Here is a 17,451-nt window from a genome sequence, read left to right on the forward strand (position 1 = left end):
GCTTCGTGATCAGCGAAGTCGCGGCGATAGAACGGACACAGCACGTCGCAGGTGATGAGGGGCGAATCGCGGGGTATACTGCACTGCCCTCAATCATCATGACTAGGACATATTACGTCTTCAGCATTTGAATGCTATACCCGGATCCATCTCGGCAAATTGCTCCAACTAGAAGCTTCCAGACTCCAAAAAGAGACATTTTCAATGCAAACTTGACTAAAAGTGCTGCTGTAGTTTTGTGTCTTCGACTGTTGTGCGCATGGACAAGCGTGTATTGGCCCACGTACGATGTTTCCCAGACCCGTCACCCTATCAGCCGGCGTTCTGGACATTTCCTCCAGAATGTAGGAATGGCCGAAACCGTATCAGTCGCATGCGAGACCCAAGATTAGGTCGACATGTCTGTCAGATCCCACATGGCCGTCGGCACATGCTTGACCAACACTAATACCTGAACCCTAAACTTGCTAGAAGACTCAAGCTTAGCTGCATATGCTACGCCTACCAAGTGACGGACCGACTGGGACCGTTCTTGAAGCTGCACCTGATAGCTAACATCGCACTGTAGAGTCTCTCATAGCTCATTGACCTCTTGATGCATATCGCTCATACGATGGCTTATACGTACCACGACACCAGCTCTCAATCGGATTTGGAGTCTGTCCCATTCATCTCTGAGGAGAAGACACAACGAAGGCATGGCTCCATCCTAAGCCGAGTTGCATTCGCAGCCAGGAGTGTGAAGAGAGATGTCGTGGTCGCCGTGCTGTCTGCCCTCTTCACGGCGTTAGTAATACGCAGCTACGAACATTTCTTTGCTATAGAGACTAAATCGTGCGAGGACATGCAATATGGCAGTACGTCTGGCGTGCGGCATTTCACCTTCAATTGACATACGTTACTGACTTTGCACAGAAGATTCACCCATTGGCACGATCGACCGGTCGTTCCATACAGAGACATTTCCCGCGTTCGACTACAGCTCAAGTCTTTACACTCAACATCCTTCGGAAGGCGATGTCGACGCAAGATGGGATGCTCTTGGGGTAGATTGTAAGCCACCGCAACAATACTGCGCTTTGAGTAACCCGTACTGACAAGTCCGCATAGCTGGCCACTTTCTAGTCCCAGTCTCAGAAGGTGACAAATATGGCTTCGACAAAAGCCGTCATGTCATCATGCCAGAAGAAGTAGTCGGACAGGAATCATACATTGTCTCGCTGGATGTGATGCATCATTTACACTGTTTGGTAAGCTCCGCAAAATCCAAATCCAGAACCTGATGGTTTCTGACCGCAAACTCCAGGACACACTCAGAATAGCTCTCTGGTACAATCGAGAATGGTACCTCGAAAACACCAACGAGCACGCATCTCACGCTGTCCATGTTGCTCACACAAGTCAGTTCCCCCCATTCTACTCCCTCCTTCACACCCCTAACATCATCCCAGACCACTGCCTCGACGCCCTCCGCGAACGCATAATGTGCCTCTCCGACGTAACATTCATCCCTTCAATCTGGATCGACCGCGAAGGCTGGATCCTTCCCGACTTCGAACGTGAACATAAATGCCACAATTTTGACGCCGTGAGAGATTGGGCTTACGCGAATCAAATGCCCGAAGCTGTCAGAAACCATACTTATATTCCTGGACCAAATGCGCAACTCACAACGCTTCCGGGATTCTACGATGAATATCCAGAGAGGAGGAATAAGGATCATAAGGCGATGAGTGGGGAGGAGGAGCATCATCATGGGTAGAACAGTCTCGTGAAAGGAAAGTCTTTTCTACCCAGCAATGCGATAGACTGTCGCAGTGCAACAGCCGCAGTGCATCGGCGCAGTAGTTTATCGCAGTGCATTACCGCAGTGCATTACCGCAGTGCATTACCGCAGTGCATTACCGCAGTGCATTACCGCAGTGCATTACCGCAGTGCATTACCGCAGTGCATTACCGCAGTGCATTACCGCAGTGCATTACCGCAGTGCATTACCGCAGTGCATTACCGCAGTGCATTATTGCAGTGCAATACCGCAGTGCAATACCGCAGTGCAATACCGCAGTGCAATACCGCAGTGCAATACCGCAGTGCAATACCGCAGTCCATTAGCGCAGTGCATCGGCGGAGTGTATTATTGCAGTGCATTATTGCAGTGCATTATTGCAGTGCAGTATCGCAGTGCAATGCCGCAGTGCATTAGCGGAGTGCATTATTGCAGTGCATCGGTGGAGTGCATCACCGCAGTGCGATAGACTGAACAACGAAACCGATCCGCAACATCATCATATCATAACATTCTGTTCATACAATCTATGTTCCGTACCGAACAAGGTCCTGCCTCACTAATGTGAGAACCTAAAATCCAACCTCTTCGCGCCCTCATCCTTGGTATTCCTCACGTAATCCACCTTCTCCTCGCCCGTTAATTTCGACCAAGCTGCTTCCCTTCTCTTATTCCTCGTGATGTAATAGAACTTGACAAACCATAGCAACACAATATTGAAGCAGCAGATACCCAAAAGGATTCTGTTGCCTCGGATGTAATATGGTCGATCGTTTTCTCGGTAGATGTTGACGCCGATGATGTTGCCAGATTGGACGAACCTAAGAAGACAGATGGGTCAGTACGGCGATGTCATGCTGTGAGTGGGAGAAGAGAACTTACATGTTATACAGCGCAGCAGAGACAGCTCTCGTTCGCACTGAGTTGGAGTTCCTGCTATTCCATGACACCACAATAGCATGGCAGTAAGGGTACGACAGCAAGCCAGTTAGCAAAGCGTATCGTACCCAGTCCGAAGCCGAGCCGCCAAGTGCCACAATAGCCGCGAGCCAAGGGAAGATCCAGATGTTCGAAAGCGAAGAGATGAAGGCCCGCTCGTTGAACTTCTCCGACACCCATGAGATGATGAGCAGATTGACACCAAACATGAATTGCGACGGAATGGTGAGCAAATTGGCCTCAAAAGTGCTCCAGCCCATTTGTCGCAAGATGAAAGACAGGTAGTTCTGCGGTGGGCTGGGTGGAATGTAGTTCGTCAGACCAACAAGGTACAAGGGCCAGAGGTCGTAATCCTTGACGCACTTCCACAATCTGTCAAGCGTGACGGCTTGTCGATTGTTCATATCACCCTTGGAAGGATCATCACGCAGCAGGCGATTGACCAGGATCTTCTCTTCTCGCTCAGTGAACCAGCCATTCTTTCCACGGACCCAGCCTTTGGTTTGACTGATCGAAGCGGGCATGAGTCCCCAAGACACGATGCCCGCAACCGCAGTGACACATCCCTCGATCAGAAAAAGCCACTGCCAGCCACTCCAGCCTTGAAGGCCGCGCATCTGGAGGATACCAGCTGCCAAGAGGGACCCAAGAATATTGCAAGTACTGAGCACGGTCCAGAACCATGAGAGACGGATCGGGAGCTCCTTGCTATTGTACCAGTAGGTGATGTACAGCACAGTGTCCGGAATGAAGCCTCCCATGAGCAGACCAAGGATGCATCTGACAGCATAGTACCCCGCCTTGTTCGTCAATCCAGCTTGTGCTGCCGAAGTGATGGACCAGCCGAGGATGATGAATGGTATCCAGATGTCGGGTCCAAGCTTCTTGGAGATGAGTCCAGATGGCAGTTCAGCGGCCAGGAAAGAGACAAGAAAGATGGTTTGACCTGTGTTGAAATCGTTCGTGTCCATACCAAGCTCCTCGAGCATGTTATCGGAAATGGCTGCATGGTCGTTAGTCGGCATTACAACAACTCTGAACGACGGTATGTACCTCGATTGATGTTCCTTCTGTTCAAGTCCAGTGCCATGAACATGACCCAGCACCAGGACATGATTCGAAAATCGACTTTGCGCCTCAACTTCAGTTCTTCGTCTGCGCTCCACGTCAAGGTTGGATCGAAACGATGACGGCCTTCATATTCAGCCTTCTCGTAGACGCCTCGCCAGTAGTCCGCAACCTTCGGCTCGGAGAAGACATGATGACTGTCGCTTCCATAGTCTCCCTGGACAAGATCCTCCGATCGCAATGAGGGTGTTGAGTTCTGCAAAGAATCCGTCCCAATCTGAACATCCTTTGCAGTGAGCCCAGCCGTAGGCGCGACCTCGTGCGACAATTTATCCGAATGCGACGCCATAGCCGCGGAGATGTCGAAAAAAGGATGATGCGAAACCTACCTTGACCCAAAACAAGGGCGACTTATTCTTATGTATAAGACGAACTGTTCCCACATGTTTGGCACGAGCTGGCCACTACCGAAGACGCGATCGTCAAAGCGTCTAGGAAAAACTTCATCTTGCGCAATTCAGCCAAACGATGAGAAGAGCAGTAGCTTTGTCTTGCCCAGAAAGACGAGGGGGCATCGATGGCATTGGCAAAGGAGTTTTGGGCGAATACAAAGGCAATGCGTGCGCTGCAATAGGAGCTCGTGCCTCTTATCGCCTAGTGGCGACTTGGCAGGCAGGGCAGTGATGCGGACATGCATCGCGAATGGGGATGAAATGTGCCTGTTGAGGTGCTGCTAGAGAATTCCGAGCGTTCGCGAAGGCATGTGTGCCACGATTTTCCACGTGGAAGACGATGTCGTGATACTTGGCAGAATGTTGTCAATAAGCGATGAGCCGAAAATGCCTGTTCCCAGAACTTCACCCGATCGTTGGAGAGGCCGTGGTATACCGTTCGCGTCTATGTCGGAGTATCAGTACATGGGATGGTCTCTCGCATTTCTGTTACGGGGCAGCACGTCGTGGTAGAGGGACATATTGAAGTATAGAAAGCACCCAACGAGAGCTTGGGAAGGCAGGAACTTCACCTCGACATTTTCCGACAAAGCGGCTTGACCGAGCTGCTGTATCACATATCATCATTTCGATGCTCCTGCTTGCGGCGGCTACGCGTCTACTGTCCGTTCGTAGCAGCCGCGTCGTGTTGCCGGTACGATGGTTTGCAGGCGGCATCGCCAACAGGCGGACATGGGGGTCCAGCCGATAATCTGGCGCCTTGGGTGTCATCGTCTTCATCAATCGCGTTCAGCGATGCATCTGCTCTTTTCGCCACCGTGGGATGGCTCTCAACGTCTCCTTTCCTGCCATGCATCCTGCTCTTGAAGGCTATATACTGTGCTTTGCGGCGAGTGAACACCTCAGACGCGTATCTGCCGAGCTCTTCACAGAGCGCGCTCGCTTCCAGATCACGGTTGCGTTGGGGATGTTCGATTGAGGTAGGGAATGTTGGATGTCGCTGGAGGCCGAAGATTTGAGCAGAGTGCTCATGTGAAGAGCAGACGTCGTGGATGGAGAAGGGACGGAGGATGGTTGTTGTTGACGCCATCAAATACGGACTAAGCAGGTCCACTAGAACTCAGCGAATTCATGTCAACAGCCAGAGCGGACACGAAACAGAATCCGCACAAGCTATCGAAAGAGTTGGGTCCGCGAAAGACGAAAATTGCTCTTCTCGCCACAGTGGGATGGCTGCCATCTCAACGTCCTCTCCGGCTATGCGTCCTGCTCCTCCAAGTCCGTTGGTGGTGCGTCGTCCTGCGAGTGGCCATCTAAAGCGCATGTCTGCCGAAGTCTTCACCTTCCAGGCCATGGCGGTTTCGACTATTCGAAGAGAGGAGAGAAAGGCGGTCTTCTAGGTGAAGATTGAAAGGGTGAAGTGACTACTGATGCGAAGAACTGAGGTCGTGAAGCTGCCAAGTGACAGTCATCGAATATTGAGTAATAAGCTCGGCCACTAATTGTCGGCTTTCCCCAAACGAGCGGACATCAATAGCAGGAACGCGACATGAACATCCAAGCAGCTGGCGTACCAACGACGGCACTGAATCGAGGGGCAAGGACTATATCTAGTCGTTGGAACGGCCGAGTAAGAAGTGGCAAGGGATTCAGCTGCCAAAATCTACATATGTACTCTCTTCCACGCCGACTTCATCACCGAATCTACGTCCTGACAGGCACCACAGATCTGATCCTCATCAGAGCAGCGATCTCCTCATCGATCAACGGACCCTTGTAATGCTTCTTCGCATACGCATAAAAGTACGCTGCGCTCAAGATCAGTACACCGCCTGTAATCACGACCGAATAATTCATGGTCGATGCCGTGACTTTGTACGTCGGAGGCCAAACACTCCAGAAGATAACAAAGGTCATGTAGCAGCAGGCGTACAAGTTGTTCAGGATACCCCAGATTCCAGGAACATGCCATGGACCCCACACCAGACGAGTCTCGGCGACAACAGTGCTGCCATCTGTGCTTTCATCCGAAGTTGTTGGTGATTTGACGATACGTCCATCTTCGACCAGATCGCGCGCCGACGAAGAAGAGAGATCCTCCTGATCACTGCCGTGAGGTGCGATGTTGCCGTTGATGCGGTGGTAAAGCAGGAATGATGCCGGAACCAAGTAGCTGCCATAGAATCCGGTGATGGTAAGTGACACCACATCGTTGAAAGCTGTTTCAGATCCGATGTAGATGAGGGTCAATAAAGCAGCGATTCCGGTCACGGCCAGCACCGCCACCCACGGTATCTTCGTCTTCAGCGTCAATCGGGAGAGTGCGGGAGAGAAAGGTAGACCACGATCACGGGCGAAGGACCAGGTCATTCTGGATGCGGTTGTCGTGATACCATTCGAGCAGGCGATGGTCACCGCAATCACAATTGCCGTCATGGCAACAGTTCCGCCCACATTTTGGACACTGTTCTGGAAGATCTGGATGAATGGAAATCCCGTTTTCGTATTGAGGACCGAGTCTGTATCGCCCAGGCAGTACAGAATTGTGACCTAGGTCAATGATTAGAAGTCTCACTTTTGCTCTTGAACGGGGACTACTTACCAGCATTACGAATCCGACGAGACCATTGATGAGCATGGCGCCCAGGATCGCCTTTGGTATTGCGGTCGCCGCGTTTGCGACTTCCTCTGCCATGTGTACACTGTGTGCATGTAAGCATCAGAACTGAGGGCATTGGCCCTGCTCTCCGAACTCACCTAGCATCCGCTCCGACAAATGTTGCGACATTGCCAAGGAAGCCTACACAATACGACAATCCTTGAGTGGGCCAGCCACCTTCGTTCATCGAAGTCCTCCACACGAACTCATTCGACTTCAGAGAAGGCGTCATCACCCACAAAGTCACCAGTACCGCCACGAAGCCGCAGAGGTGAAAGATCATGACGCCGAAGTTAAACTTGGGCAACCAATGTGGCAACACGAGGTTCATGAACATGCAAAACGCTATCACAGCCCACGTCAAGAGCGTCCCGTGCCACCTCTTCTCAGCATAATCCGGATGATTCAGAATGAGCACTCCTTGAATAATCGTGCCGCCAAACAACGTCTCAGTCGCAACTGTCGCAATCCAGGCCAAAGTTGTCAACCAGCCCGTGACGTAACTGGACACAACTTTGTACTCCGGAGGAGCCAGCATGTACACCCAATAGTACTGACCGCCAGCGATCGGAGCCATGGATGCGAGTTCGGATATGACTGTGTACACGGAAGCTGTGGAGGACCAAGCGATGATGAAGCCGTAGACATTGCCAGAAGGTCCACCGTTCAGGAAGGCCTGACTGAACAGTGCGAGGACAGTCTCCCAGGTGATCAGCTCGCAAATAGCAAAACCGAGAAGAGTAGCGAAGCTGAAGCGGCGTTCGAGAACCTGTTTCTTGCCGAGGAGCGCAAGAGCTGCGACGTCTGTGGAATCGCGGTCGCTGGATTGAGGAGACATGATGTAAACGAGCTGGCGCCGGGTCACCACTCTGTTGCGTTCCGATTGGCGGTGTCGTGTCTCTCGGGTCCTTCCAGTGGAAGTCCAGTATCACTCAGCGAATGGCTTTGAGTAGGAGGCAGAAGAACAGTGGCTCGAAGTCCATGAGAGGTCTGCAATGAATGTCGAGGAGGACCGCAATCGGTCAGCTACTTGGTCCGCTTCGGCGTCCGGACGGATGAACAGGGAAAAGTTGGGCGAAGAAAGACGGTGTTGCGTGGAGTTTTGATGAGGTCTCGGCTAGCTGAGGAAGGTGGATCGAAAGCTTGAAACTCAAAATTGGAATCACGTGGGTACCCTGGAGAGGTTTCGAAGTCTCTACCAGGGCTGAGCGTCGTTGCTGTGGTCTTTCCAGCTAGACGATGAGAGTATTAGCAGACGTGGCAGCGATGAAAGGGTGCACTCCTTGTGAAGTGGTTTCTCCGCATATGGACTTCTCCAGCAATAACAGCGACTCCGCGATCTATCAATAAACAGTGGGGGTACACTGGTCGGCGGCCTTGCCATCAGGCACTTCCAATGGTGTCAGATGTATCTGTAGAAGTTCAGTGGTGGAAAAGCAGAATAGATGTCTCACATCAAGCTCTACTAAGCTCATCAAGCACTGTTGCTTGACTTCCGAGGTGCAGCCCGGTGACGCCACCGACATGGTCTGTGTGTTTCTCTTGGCGGAAAGAGCTCCGGTCAGCAATCTCCTTGCCCTTCAACTCCAACTCCAACTCCAACCTTACCAATTCATGTCCCACTCCATCTGCCTCACCAAGACTGAGCATCTTGCACATCCTTCTCCAGTACAGCAACCACTCTCTCATACACTGCCTGCCGAAATTCCGCATTGGCAAGACCGACGTTTCGCTGATCAAATTCGCAATGGACACAACGGCGGACGACATCACCCCAATGGCCTCCCGCTATCCCATATACTTCGTCGACCAGCCGTGAAGCTGTCAAAAAGTCCGAAAGCTTGTGCTTCACGCCATTTGGGGTGAGGTCTTCAGGAGCTCGAAGATCATCCAGAGTATGCCCCATGCATAGTTCGATAAGCAATACGCCTAGAGCAAAGGTCGCCTCATCTCGAATCAGACTGCAAGTCTCGAAGTATGCCTGCGATACTCGCGAAGGTCCATAAAGCTGTTGCGTCACGAATGGGCGACTCAAAAGCACTCCACTCGGTTGCCGAAACACTGTGATCTCTCGCTTGCCCCATTGACCGTTTGAGAGCCAAGCTGTGCCGGATAGCGTCAACATTCCAGAGGCCAAAGAGAGAGCCAGAATCCGCTTGTCCAAGTCGCTCACCCATGATCGTTGTGGGCCATCCAGGACATCAGCAAGCGAGATGGCGGACAGAGACGCCCCAATAATCATGCGGCGACCTGGCCAGAACAAGCCCAGCTGAAAGTTGTTCTGGATGTCAGCCATGTACCCAAGACATGCTGCTTGCTGCAGGCCTTTCAGACCGCCCAGGCCTGTGCAGACATCGCTGATCTCATGCAGCGGACTGTTGTATTGTCGCACCGTCGCCGCTTTGCCCGAGCGGGTTCGCGTCAATCGCGGCAGAGACTGCATTCCGTTCCTTGGATGAGATGCAAGATTGAGCATTCGAATGTCAGTTTCCTCCAACTCCCATACCGATGACCCTGCTGGTCGATCTGCGCCACAATGTTCGAACACCACTTTGAACGTCGGCGAGTCGGCCAGTTGCAGTTCTTCGTCATCAGATTGTGCGGCAAAAGGCTTCATGCACAAATTGACCCTGTGTTTTTCTTTACAAGATCTCGACAGACCCGCACTCAATGACTCAAATATGCTCACGGCATGATTTCGCAGATCCTGATAGTGGGAGACGACACGTGCTGGGTGCCTGGACTGGCGACTGAGAGTGCTTGATTGCGCCGCGAGCTTGAGGAGACGGCCATTGCAGCCTTTGATGGTGTCTAGTTGTTCTTGGTACTTCTTCATTCTCAGGCCAAACTTCAGCCGTTTCAGCCCTTCCGCGATGGATCTCCGTTCCATGGAGAATGGACCCTATGAATGGTCAGCTGGTGACCAGGAACTTCTTTCACCAGACGCCGTGCTCGTCACTCACCTTGCCGTTTCCATCAAGCTGCAATGCTTCCATCAGGTCCCGCAAGGCTTCCTCAATCCGCTGTACGGATTTGAAAAACACATCGTAAGAACGTTGCAGTCCTTCACGAAGTCGCCGGTCCACATCAGAATCATACCAGCTCGAGCCTCCCAACTGTGTCAACAGATGATTGCAGATTTGTGCTCCGAGGGTATCTGAGAGCAACGTCTCCAAGGTGTTCATAAACAATACTTGCTCTACCTCTAGATCGGTCCGAAGATAGTGAAAGTGCTCGCGAATGTGGCTCAGCTTTCGAATCGTTCCCACGCCGTCGGCGTAGTGCTCAAGGCCAGAGATGGCCAGTGGAATTGTCGCAAGGACCAATCCAGCGATTTCGATGCCAGACATGGTGTATGAATGAAGTTCAAACAAGTTCAACAGCTCGCTGAGAAGCTGACAATCCTTCGGAGTGCAGCTGTCGTACAAGACTCACTCAGCTCATGCAGCATGGCTTAGCGAGGCTATCGGTCTACCAATAAGGCGGTCATCCTGCTCGAGCCGCCGCTGTGGGGCATGCGCCTCTAGCGTAACTCGCGTACATCGTGCAAAACAAGTACGTCGACGCTCTCAGCAACTATCAGACTACACACTGTCCAGATGTCTAATCTGACTTCAACATGACAACAAGCCAGTATCTACCGCATGGAGTCATCGCAGAGAGAATCGAGAGCTGCGTGACCAAGTTTGAGTCCACGATAAAAAGACATCAGGACAAAAGCCAGCAAAGCTGTGTCACTAGCCTGAAGAACGAGCAGTTTCGCTTCAAAGCATGGGTATCGCAGGCGGCCACGGACATGCCTGCTGACCAGAATGGCCAGGCCTACAGTTTAAGAGACACGCAGGGCCTTCGAGATCAACTTCTGTCCTTGCTACAGAAACTCGCGGACAGTCTGGATCAAGCTTATGATGCAGCCGAAGTTGACAATGACCAAGTATCAGCGGCAGCGGGCGATAAAGATGATGAAGATGACATCTCACTCGACTTTGAATATGATCCGGCGCCGAATGACCTCGGATCCAACCAAACACGCCATATTGGCGACGTAGTCGATCAGCTTTACCGTCTGAACTTGGCACTGCGGAAGCCCGCTGGCACCGACTATCTGAAGTCTACCGAAGCTTCCGCTGCGTTTGAATATCTGCATTTTGATGAGGAGCACGTTCGTCAAGACTTTCCGAGCGCTCCAGCGTTCTTGATCAAGCGACTGGCGGAGTGCATTTCTCGCCGCAGGCAGCTCCTCCGGCATTGGCAGAACAATGAACCCAGCCACGATCATCGCACTAGCGACGGCCCAGACTCTTCTGTCGAGGACGATGAGTCTGACTTTATGGGTTTAGGCCCGTCGTCCGAGGTCGCCCAGACCGAGGCATCTGCAGTAACTATTAGCACTCTGTGGCGCTCTGCAGCTAGCATTTCTAGCAGACCACGCGTAGACTCGGCTCCGGTATTTTCGCTGAAGGTGCCACCAATTCCACAGCAGCAAGGGCAAGATCGCTTGAGATGTCCTATCTGCTCTTGCAACGTGTCTGTCACGACTGAAAAACAATGGCGGTCAGCAAAACTTCCATTCCGCAAAAGGTTCAACATGCTGACAACATCGCAGAACTCATGTCTTCCACGATCTGCAACCATACGCATGTACCTACGAACTATGTACAAGTCCGCATCGAGCCTACTCGAGCCCTCGCGAATGGCAGCAACACCTGATTTCATCGCATCCGATCAGTTGGCGATGTCCTTTCGACTGTGACTGCGTTTTCACTGCTGTACAAGACCTCGAACACCATATTGTGGAACATCACAAAGTCACGAACGACATCTTGACACTAAAGACAATCTCCGACGCATGTGCAACTCCGCAAGAAGCGGCGTCGAGCCCCAGATGCCCACTTTGCCAGTGCATCTGCCCATCTCAGCGACACTGGTTCAAGCACGTTCAAGCGCATCAGCGGCAGCTTGCATTGTTTTCTTTACCGCAGCATCTGCTTGTGGCTGCATCTGATGACGAGTCTGACAGCACAGGAATCGAGGAGACGAGAAGGACCCATCCCAGGATACACTTCGTCGATCCTGGGGACATGGGCATACGAAACACCAAACACATTCTTGCAGGGGAAGCTCCAGAACTTTCGTCGAATGACATGGGGACCGAGGACTCTTTGACGAAGGCGATGGAAGAGCTTCAGACAACGCTTCACGACGACCTCAAAGCCGGCAAAGTGCTTGATGCAATTATTCCCTTGACGTTGGAGTTATACAGTAGAAGGAAGAAGCCTCGTAAACAGGATCAGTACGAGGAACTCGAGTCACGATATTTGAAACTCCTAGCTGCCACCACGACCGGGCGGTCAAGAGAGGAGCAAACAGCAGTCGTTGCCAAGGTTGCTGGGAAGTATGGCAATTTGAACAGTGGAGACGATTTGCGACACGAATTGGGGAAAGAGCTGCGGAAGGGAACTCAGAATCAAAACCGGACATCACAAGCACAGCCGTCCGAGCTGTCTTCTGGGAGAATCTATCAGTCGATTGGAGAAGGCTCTGCTGGCGGCCGGATTTCTCGCCCTATCTCAAATGACATATCGCAGCCTGCGTCAGCAAAGTCAAAGGTCGAAAGTTCAATGCTGGAGACTCCTCGTCCAAACCTTTCACATGACCATGAGAAGTACATCACGGCAGTGAGCTTCTGCGACACCCTCGGCAACTGGTTTCGATTCCCTTTTGCCGTTGTGCGCGACTGGGCCGCCATGCAACGATGCATTCTACAGGCTTCCAAAGGCACTGGAGAAGACCATGAGGCCTTAGTACGGGACGGCAAGTACTCTCTGGTTGACAGCAATGGTTTTGTGATACTGCCAGAATTCTGGTCGGATAACGTCTGGCCTGGCCTAGTGGTGCATATGCAGATGTGGGTGCAACCGCGCAAGTCCAAGAAATCGAAGACAGCTTCCAAGAAGCGCTCCAAAAATCACAAGCGGAATTCCTCCCCGGATAACAAGAGGGTGAGCGAGGACTCTCCAACAGGAGACAAATATCCAGAAGATGAATACATTCGCGCGGTGAGCTACCAAAGAGACAGAGGAGAACCCCTGCGCCCATCGCTACGCCGAGCCGCGAGTGCCAACGAGTATCCACCGAAACCACTGGGATCGATACGAGAAGAGCCCCCCTCAAACGAATCACGCGTTTCCTGGGCCGACTCTACGGTTTCACGTGAGCGTGAGCGAGAGCGCGAGCGAGAGCGTGTGCACAGCGAATCCGAATCCAGTCGTTCGCGTTCCCGCTCTCCCCCGAGAACTCGACATCACTCGTTTCACGGCCCAATACCCAGACCTTCTGGTCCAACAGAGCCCGTCGAAGCCTTCTACGGGCCCCATCAAAATCCTTTTCGGCATCCCCCACAACCTTATGTGCAAGACTACGATAGCGACCTTGACTACAGGTACGACAATCTGCATCGCAGCAGCCGGAGAAGCTCGGATTACCCAGTCGCGGACGGGGGGTACTACAACTCTGAGTACAATAAGCGGCCACTGAGTCCAGTGCCGCCTCCCCCTCGACGTTCGGAAACGGACAGTGGTTACGGAGGAAGTGTTCGATATCCCGGGAGTGCGCCTTCATCAGCCGTTCCGTCTCCCCACTACACACAGCTCGAAGACCGCAGAGGGAGACGAAGAGATACAGGTCCGGATCGCTACGCAGTCGAGAGGGAGGTGATCGGACGTCGATAAGCAGGAATGAAGAGTCTCTGGCGAAAGACCTTTAGCCAGTACAATTGACGCAATGTGGCACATGGGACCACTATCCGCGAGAATGAAGAAAGTGAGATGAGCACGAAACTTGCAATTCATTCAGCACTATTCTAGGACTTCCTCTCAACATCAGTCTCGATGCCGCCTCGCTCGCCTCTTGCGGATATCAACCGCGGACTCTCCTCTGAACAAAGTCCTCCCACGAGCACATTCTGATCCTCGTTGCAAATGATGAAGTCGCTGCCTCCTAGGCCGTGACCAAGCATCTACGTCCGCCGGGCTCTCACTGTGCATCAATTCCAGAGACTCCGCTCCATCGCTCCCCATGCTCGAAGTCTGCTGCAAGCGTCGTGCATTCCCTGCAGAACGAAAGGTCTGCTGCGACGTGAAAGCTGCTCTCTTGAGGTACGCCTCCGTGCCATCGATGCCAGTAGCCAGCTTGGCTTGAGCTGATGTCGCACCTGATGGGCCCCCAACATCGTTCTCACGAGTATCAAAGACAATCTCCATTTTGTGCATCGGGCTTGGCGGTCGTTTTGGTGGCTTGTACCTTCCATGCAGTGGACAGATCGCTTTACCTCCACTCTTGTGCTTTGGGTGCAGAGGGCACAGCGGACTCTTGGGTAGATGATCGGGAACGTTCTGTTCGAAGCCGAGTACAACTTCGTCGCATTCTTCATCGTCTTCTTCCATCGTTTGATCGATGAAAGCTCGGATTGCTTGCTGCTCGGCCCGAATACTGTCGTAGTACCGCTTGCTGAATGGCGTTTGCTCAAAATTCGTCACGATCAAGTCGTCGGGCCTGATGGGTCGAGGCTGGCGTGGCTGTGGTGGAGCCTGCTGAGGAGAAGACATTTGATGCGAGAACGATGGCTTATCATCGTCTTCAGTGTCTATGTCTCCCGACTGTGGCTGACTGTCACGCGAGGATATTCGGACCAGCTTGCCGTTGCGCACGTTGATTGCAGCTAACGAGGGACGCAGCTTCAACTTTGCGAATGATCTCTTTGCTTTCATAAGTGGCGTCTGGCGCTGAACTTCTTCTCCTGATGATGAGTCGCGATTGCTTGCAAGGATGCCAAGCGAAGACACTTTGCGAATCCCATTGACCAAGCTCTTCCAAGTGCTAGGCTTCTTTCGCAAGATGGGCTCCTGGAATGTGAGGGCGTGACTTTGTTTCGACTTCAAGTTGGGCAATGCGAGACCTGCGATCGAGGGTCGCTGCTTTAGTGTCTCGCACCGATGGGGCTGGTCTTCTACCGAGTTGTGGGAAGCGGTTTCCGACTCTGATGAATGTGGTATGGTAGAGACGAAGCCAGGCCGCACCTGGCTTGGTGCGCTGAAGGACGCCTCTCCCTCCAGAATGCTGCTATGTTTGAGCATTGAAGTTTTCTGAGGTCTTGACATTGGCGACAATGCCTCAGAGGAAGATCGCTTGTGGTGTCTTGGTCGAGAGAAAAGTGGTGACGGCGTTGCGCGATCCGGCTTCATTTCTGCCGCCGAAGTATGACCGGGCGATCCGTGGCCGGGTGATGGTGTCAAAGACTTCGAGCTGTCGTCACGAAGGAATCTCGTCCGCCCGAAGTACGATGGTGAATGCAGCTCTGGCACAAGCGAACGCGTATACTCGCCTTTGCTGTCAGCAGGACTGCTCAGCGTGATTCCAGGTGTCAAAGGCGGGAGAGGCACGTCCATCCACTCAGGAGACTCTGTCGATGCGATATTCGAGGGCAGTTTTCCAGAACCCTGTTTGCTCGACGACTTGTGATGATGCCCATGATCGTCTCTTTCTTTGAAGATGCTTCTTCTGAAGAGTTTGAAGAATGCATTCGACTTGCGCGTTGCCACGACTGACGTCGTCGTTCCCATAGTTGAGCTTCTTTGCAACTGCTCGCTCGGAAGCGGTGTGTCCTGTGCGTTGGGTGGGTCTGACCTTGGTACGAAGTAGTCCAAAGCTTCGCGGTCTTCATCAGAAATTGGTGTCCGCAAGGGTACAAATTCTTTGCAGTATGTTATTTCCGGTATCCAAGTTTGAAAGTAAGAATTGCCGTGGCTGGAAGCAGATTCATTCACTAAATCGCACTCTTGTTCTTGGGGCGTAACATCATGGTAGTGCTTTCTCATGCCCCTCAAGTCCCTCCTGCTGCTATTCTTGCTGCTTTGATGGCTCGAGCCTCGCTTCCCTCTGGATCGAGATCTTTGCTCGTTTAGTCGATTTTCGCGAGCTGTGCGCCGAATTGTTTCGTACTCGTGCAGGTGTTCGAGGCTCAATACTCTTGATCCGGTCTGCAACGGCGCAGCGTCTGTACTGGTGGTCAAAGGATGAGGAGGAGATGGATGCGGCGGATCAGCACGAGAAAGGACTGGTCGCGACGCCGCAGTCTTGAGAGTGTGTGTTGGCTGTCTTCCTTCTGTGATGAGGCTCTTGAATCGGAGAGTCTGTACTTTGCGCAACGGCTTCGGCGGTGGCTCAGCTTTCAGTAGCTCGGGTAGTGTCAAGGCGATGGGTCTTTCCATTGGCGGTGGCGTGATATGCTTCGTTGTAGACTCCACGTATCCGGTGTCTTCGACGACTCTTGGTCCCGCTATTCGTTGCGCTGCGTCAATGATGACTGGCTTCTTCACTGCTGATGCTCTCGGCTTGAGGTGTTGGGGCGGTTTGCTGCTCTTCCGTAGCAATCTCAAATCTGGTTTCTTTCTTCTGAAGATGTAGGCGTAACTGCTTGCATAGGACGACTGTGAAGTGATGGAGGATATAGTGCTGGAGGAGTGACGGGAATGCTGCGATCGGGGTGTGGGTGGGTGTACGCTGGCTAGCGATCTGGGGAAACTTGATCTTGCCAAGAGAGATCGCATCTGTGTTTTGTATTCGGCGATGGGATCAGGACTCGAGATCAGAATGCCGGCATCGGCGCCAGCACTCCCTCCCACGAGCTGTGATGGTACTTGCGGGGAGGCGCGCGGCCATTGTGACGGCGATTCCGCTCTCGATCCAGACTCCGGTCGGTAGAGGGCAGTCTCTTGTGTGTCCGCCCTGTTGTCTCGGGAGAGCGTTCGTCGTCCTAGTAGCGATGGCGACTCCGGTGACGATCTTCGCGACGGCGACTCTCGTGACGTCTCGTCGAAGACTGGCGGTTGCGAGGGACGTAGGCCACGTCCGGCGGCGAACGGGAACGATGATGTGCCTTCCTCGCCTGGTATTCTGCCGCCTCCTTTTGATCCTGCTCCAGCTGCGCCATCGCTTGCTTGGTCTTGGCTTTGGTCTTGCTGCTGTAGTTGTGGAAGCAGCACATGGGGTAGAGGCTGCATAGTCCCGCCGTCAACAGCGAGACGAACAGGAAGACACCCTTGCCGTTCCTGTGCTTTTCGTTGTGTTTCGTGTAAATGCTTGGCGGCATCTTCGATGATGGTGAGGCTGTAGGATCTTAGGGGGTGCGGTGGTTTGTCGGAGTCGGAAATGGTTGCTGATGTTGGCGGTCCAGGTGGCGCTGGACGAAGTTGTGATGGCGGCGCGATGTTGATGGAAGTGTTGCGCGTGATCGCGGTAGTCGTGCTGGCGCAAACGAGGACGGATCGCCACGTGCTTGATGTTGTTCGGCGAAGAGCGGTCGGAGTGCGAAGTGCTTGCGGAAGTAGTCGCAAGTGCGGATTGGTGTCAGAGGTGAAAGGGCGATCGGGCTTGTTTGGAGGAAGAAGTGACGGCGTCAGGAAACAAGGTTTGGCTGGAAAGGTGAATATTGAGCAGCAACAAATTCGGCGCAAAACCAGCTCGCAACCATCACGCCGCGAATCCA

At 52.8% G+C, this 17,451-nt stretch overlaps 6 protein-coding genes across 6 annotated transcripts; 2 read left to right on the forward strand and 4 right to left on the reverse strand.

The window, feature by feature from the left end:
- Positions 1 to 844: 844 nt before the first annotated feature.
- RHO25_005650 (uncharacterized protein) lies at positions 845 to 1,762 on the forward strand (the record flags this gene model as incomplete). The annotated part of the gene is made up of 5 exons (XM_023596536.2): positions 845 to 857; positions 916 to 1,053; positions 1,111 to 1,250; positions 1,307 to 1,400; positions 1,452 to 1,762. 5 exons carry the CDS (start codon positions 845 to 847, stop codon positions 1,760 to 1,762), a joined length of 696 nt encoding a protein of 231 aa, XP_023452150.2.
- Positions 1,763 to 2,346: 584 nt separating this feature from the next.
- Positions 2,347 to 4,143, reverse strand: RHO25_005651 (uncharacterized protein; the record flags this gene model as incomplete). The annotated part of the gene is made up of 3 exons (XM_023596537.1): positions 2,347 to 2,608; positions 2,670 to 3,729; positions 3,780 to 4,143. The coding sequence occupies 3 exons, from the start codon at positions 4,141 to 4,143 to the stop codon at positions 2,347 to 2,349; spliced, it is 1,686 nt and encodes a 561-aa protein (XP_023452153.1).
- Positions 4,144 to 5,950: 1,807 nt separating this feature from the next.
- Positions 5,951 to 7,743, reverse strand: RHO25_005652 (uncharacterized protein; the record flags this gene model as incomplete). The annotated part of the gene is made up of 3 exons (XM_023596538.2): positions 5,951 to 6,796; positions 6,849 to 6,948; positions 7,004 to 7,743. The coding sequence occupies 3 exons, from the start codon at positions 7,741 to 7,743 to the stop codon at positions 5,951 to 5,953; spliced, it is 1,686 nt and encodes a 561-aa protein (XP_023452152.1).
- A 795-nt stretch (positions 7,744 to 8,538) lies between these two features.
- RHO25_005653 (uncharacterized protein) lies at positions 8,539 to 10,255 on the reverse strand (the record flags this gene model as incomplete). The annotated part of the gene is made up of 2 exons (XM_023596539.2): positions 8,539 to 9,807; positions 9,869 to 10,255. The coding sequence occupies 2 exons, from the start codon at positions 10,253 to 10,255 to the stop codon at positions 8,539 to 8,541; spliced, it is 1,656 nt and encodes a 551-aa protein (XP_023452155.1).
- A 269-nt stretch (positions 10,256 to 10,524) lies between these two features.
- Positions 10,525 to 13,636, forward strand: RHO25_005654 (uncharacterized protein; the record flags this gene model as incomplete). Its single annotated transcript, XM_023596540.2, has 2 exons — positions 10,525 to 11,459; positions 11,512 to 13,636. 2 exons carry the CDS (start codon positions 10,525 to 10,527, stop codon positions 13,634 to 13,636), a joined length of 3,060 nt encoding a protein of 1,019 aa, XP_023452154.1.
- A 150-nt stretch (positions 13,637 to 13,786) lies between these two features.
- On the reverse strand, positions 13,787 to 16,966 carry RHO25_005655 (uncharacterized protein; the record flags this gene model as incomplete). The annotated part of the gene is made up of 1 exon (XM_023596541.1): positions 13,787 to 16,966. The coding sequence occupies one exon, from the start codon at positions 16,964 to 16,966 to the stop codon at positions 13,787 to 13,789; it is 3,180 nt and encodes a 1,059-aa protein (XP_023452157.1).
- Between the last annotated feature and the right edge of the window lie 485 nt (positions 16,967 to 17,451).

This window comes from Cercospora beticola, chromosome 4 (assembly GCF_033473495.1).
Source record: "Cercospora beticola chromosome 4, complete sequence".
Taxonomy (NCBI): domain Eukaryota; kingdom Fungi; phylum Ascomycota; class Dothideomycetes; order Mycosphaerellales; family Mycosphaerellaceae; genus Cercospora; species Cercospora beticola.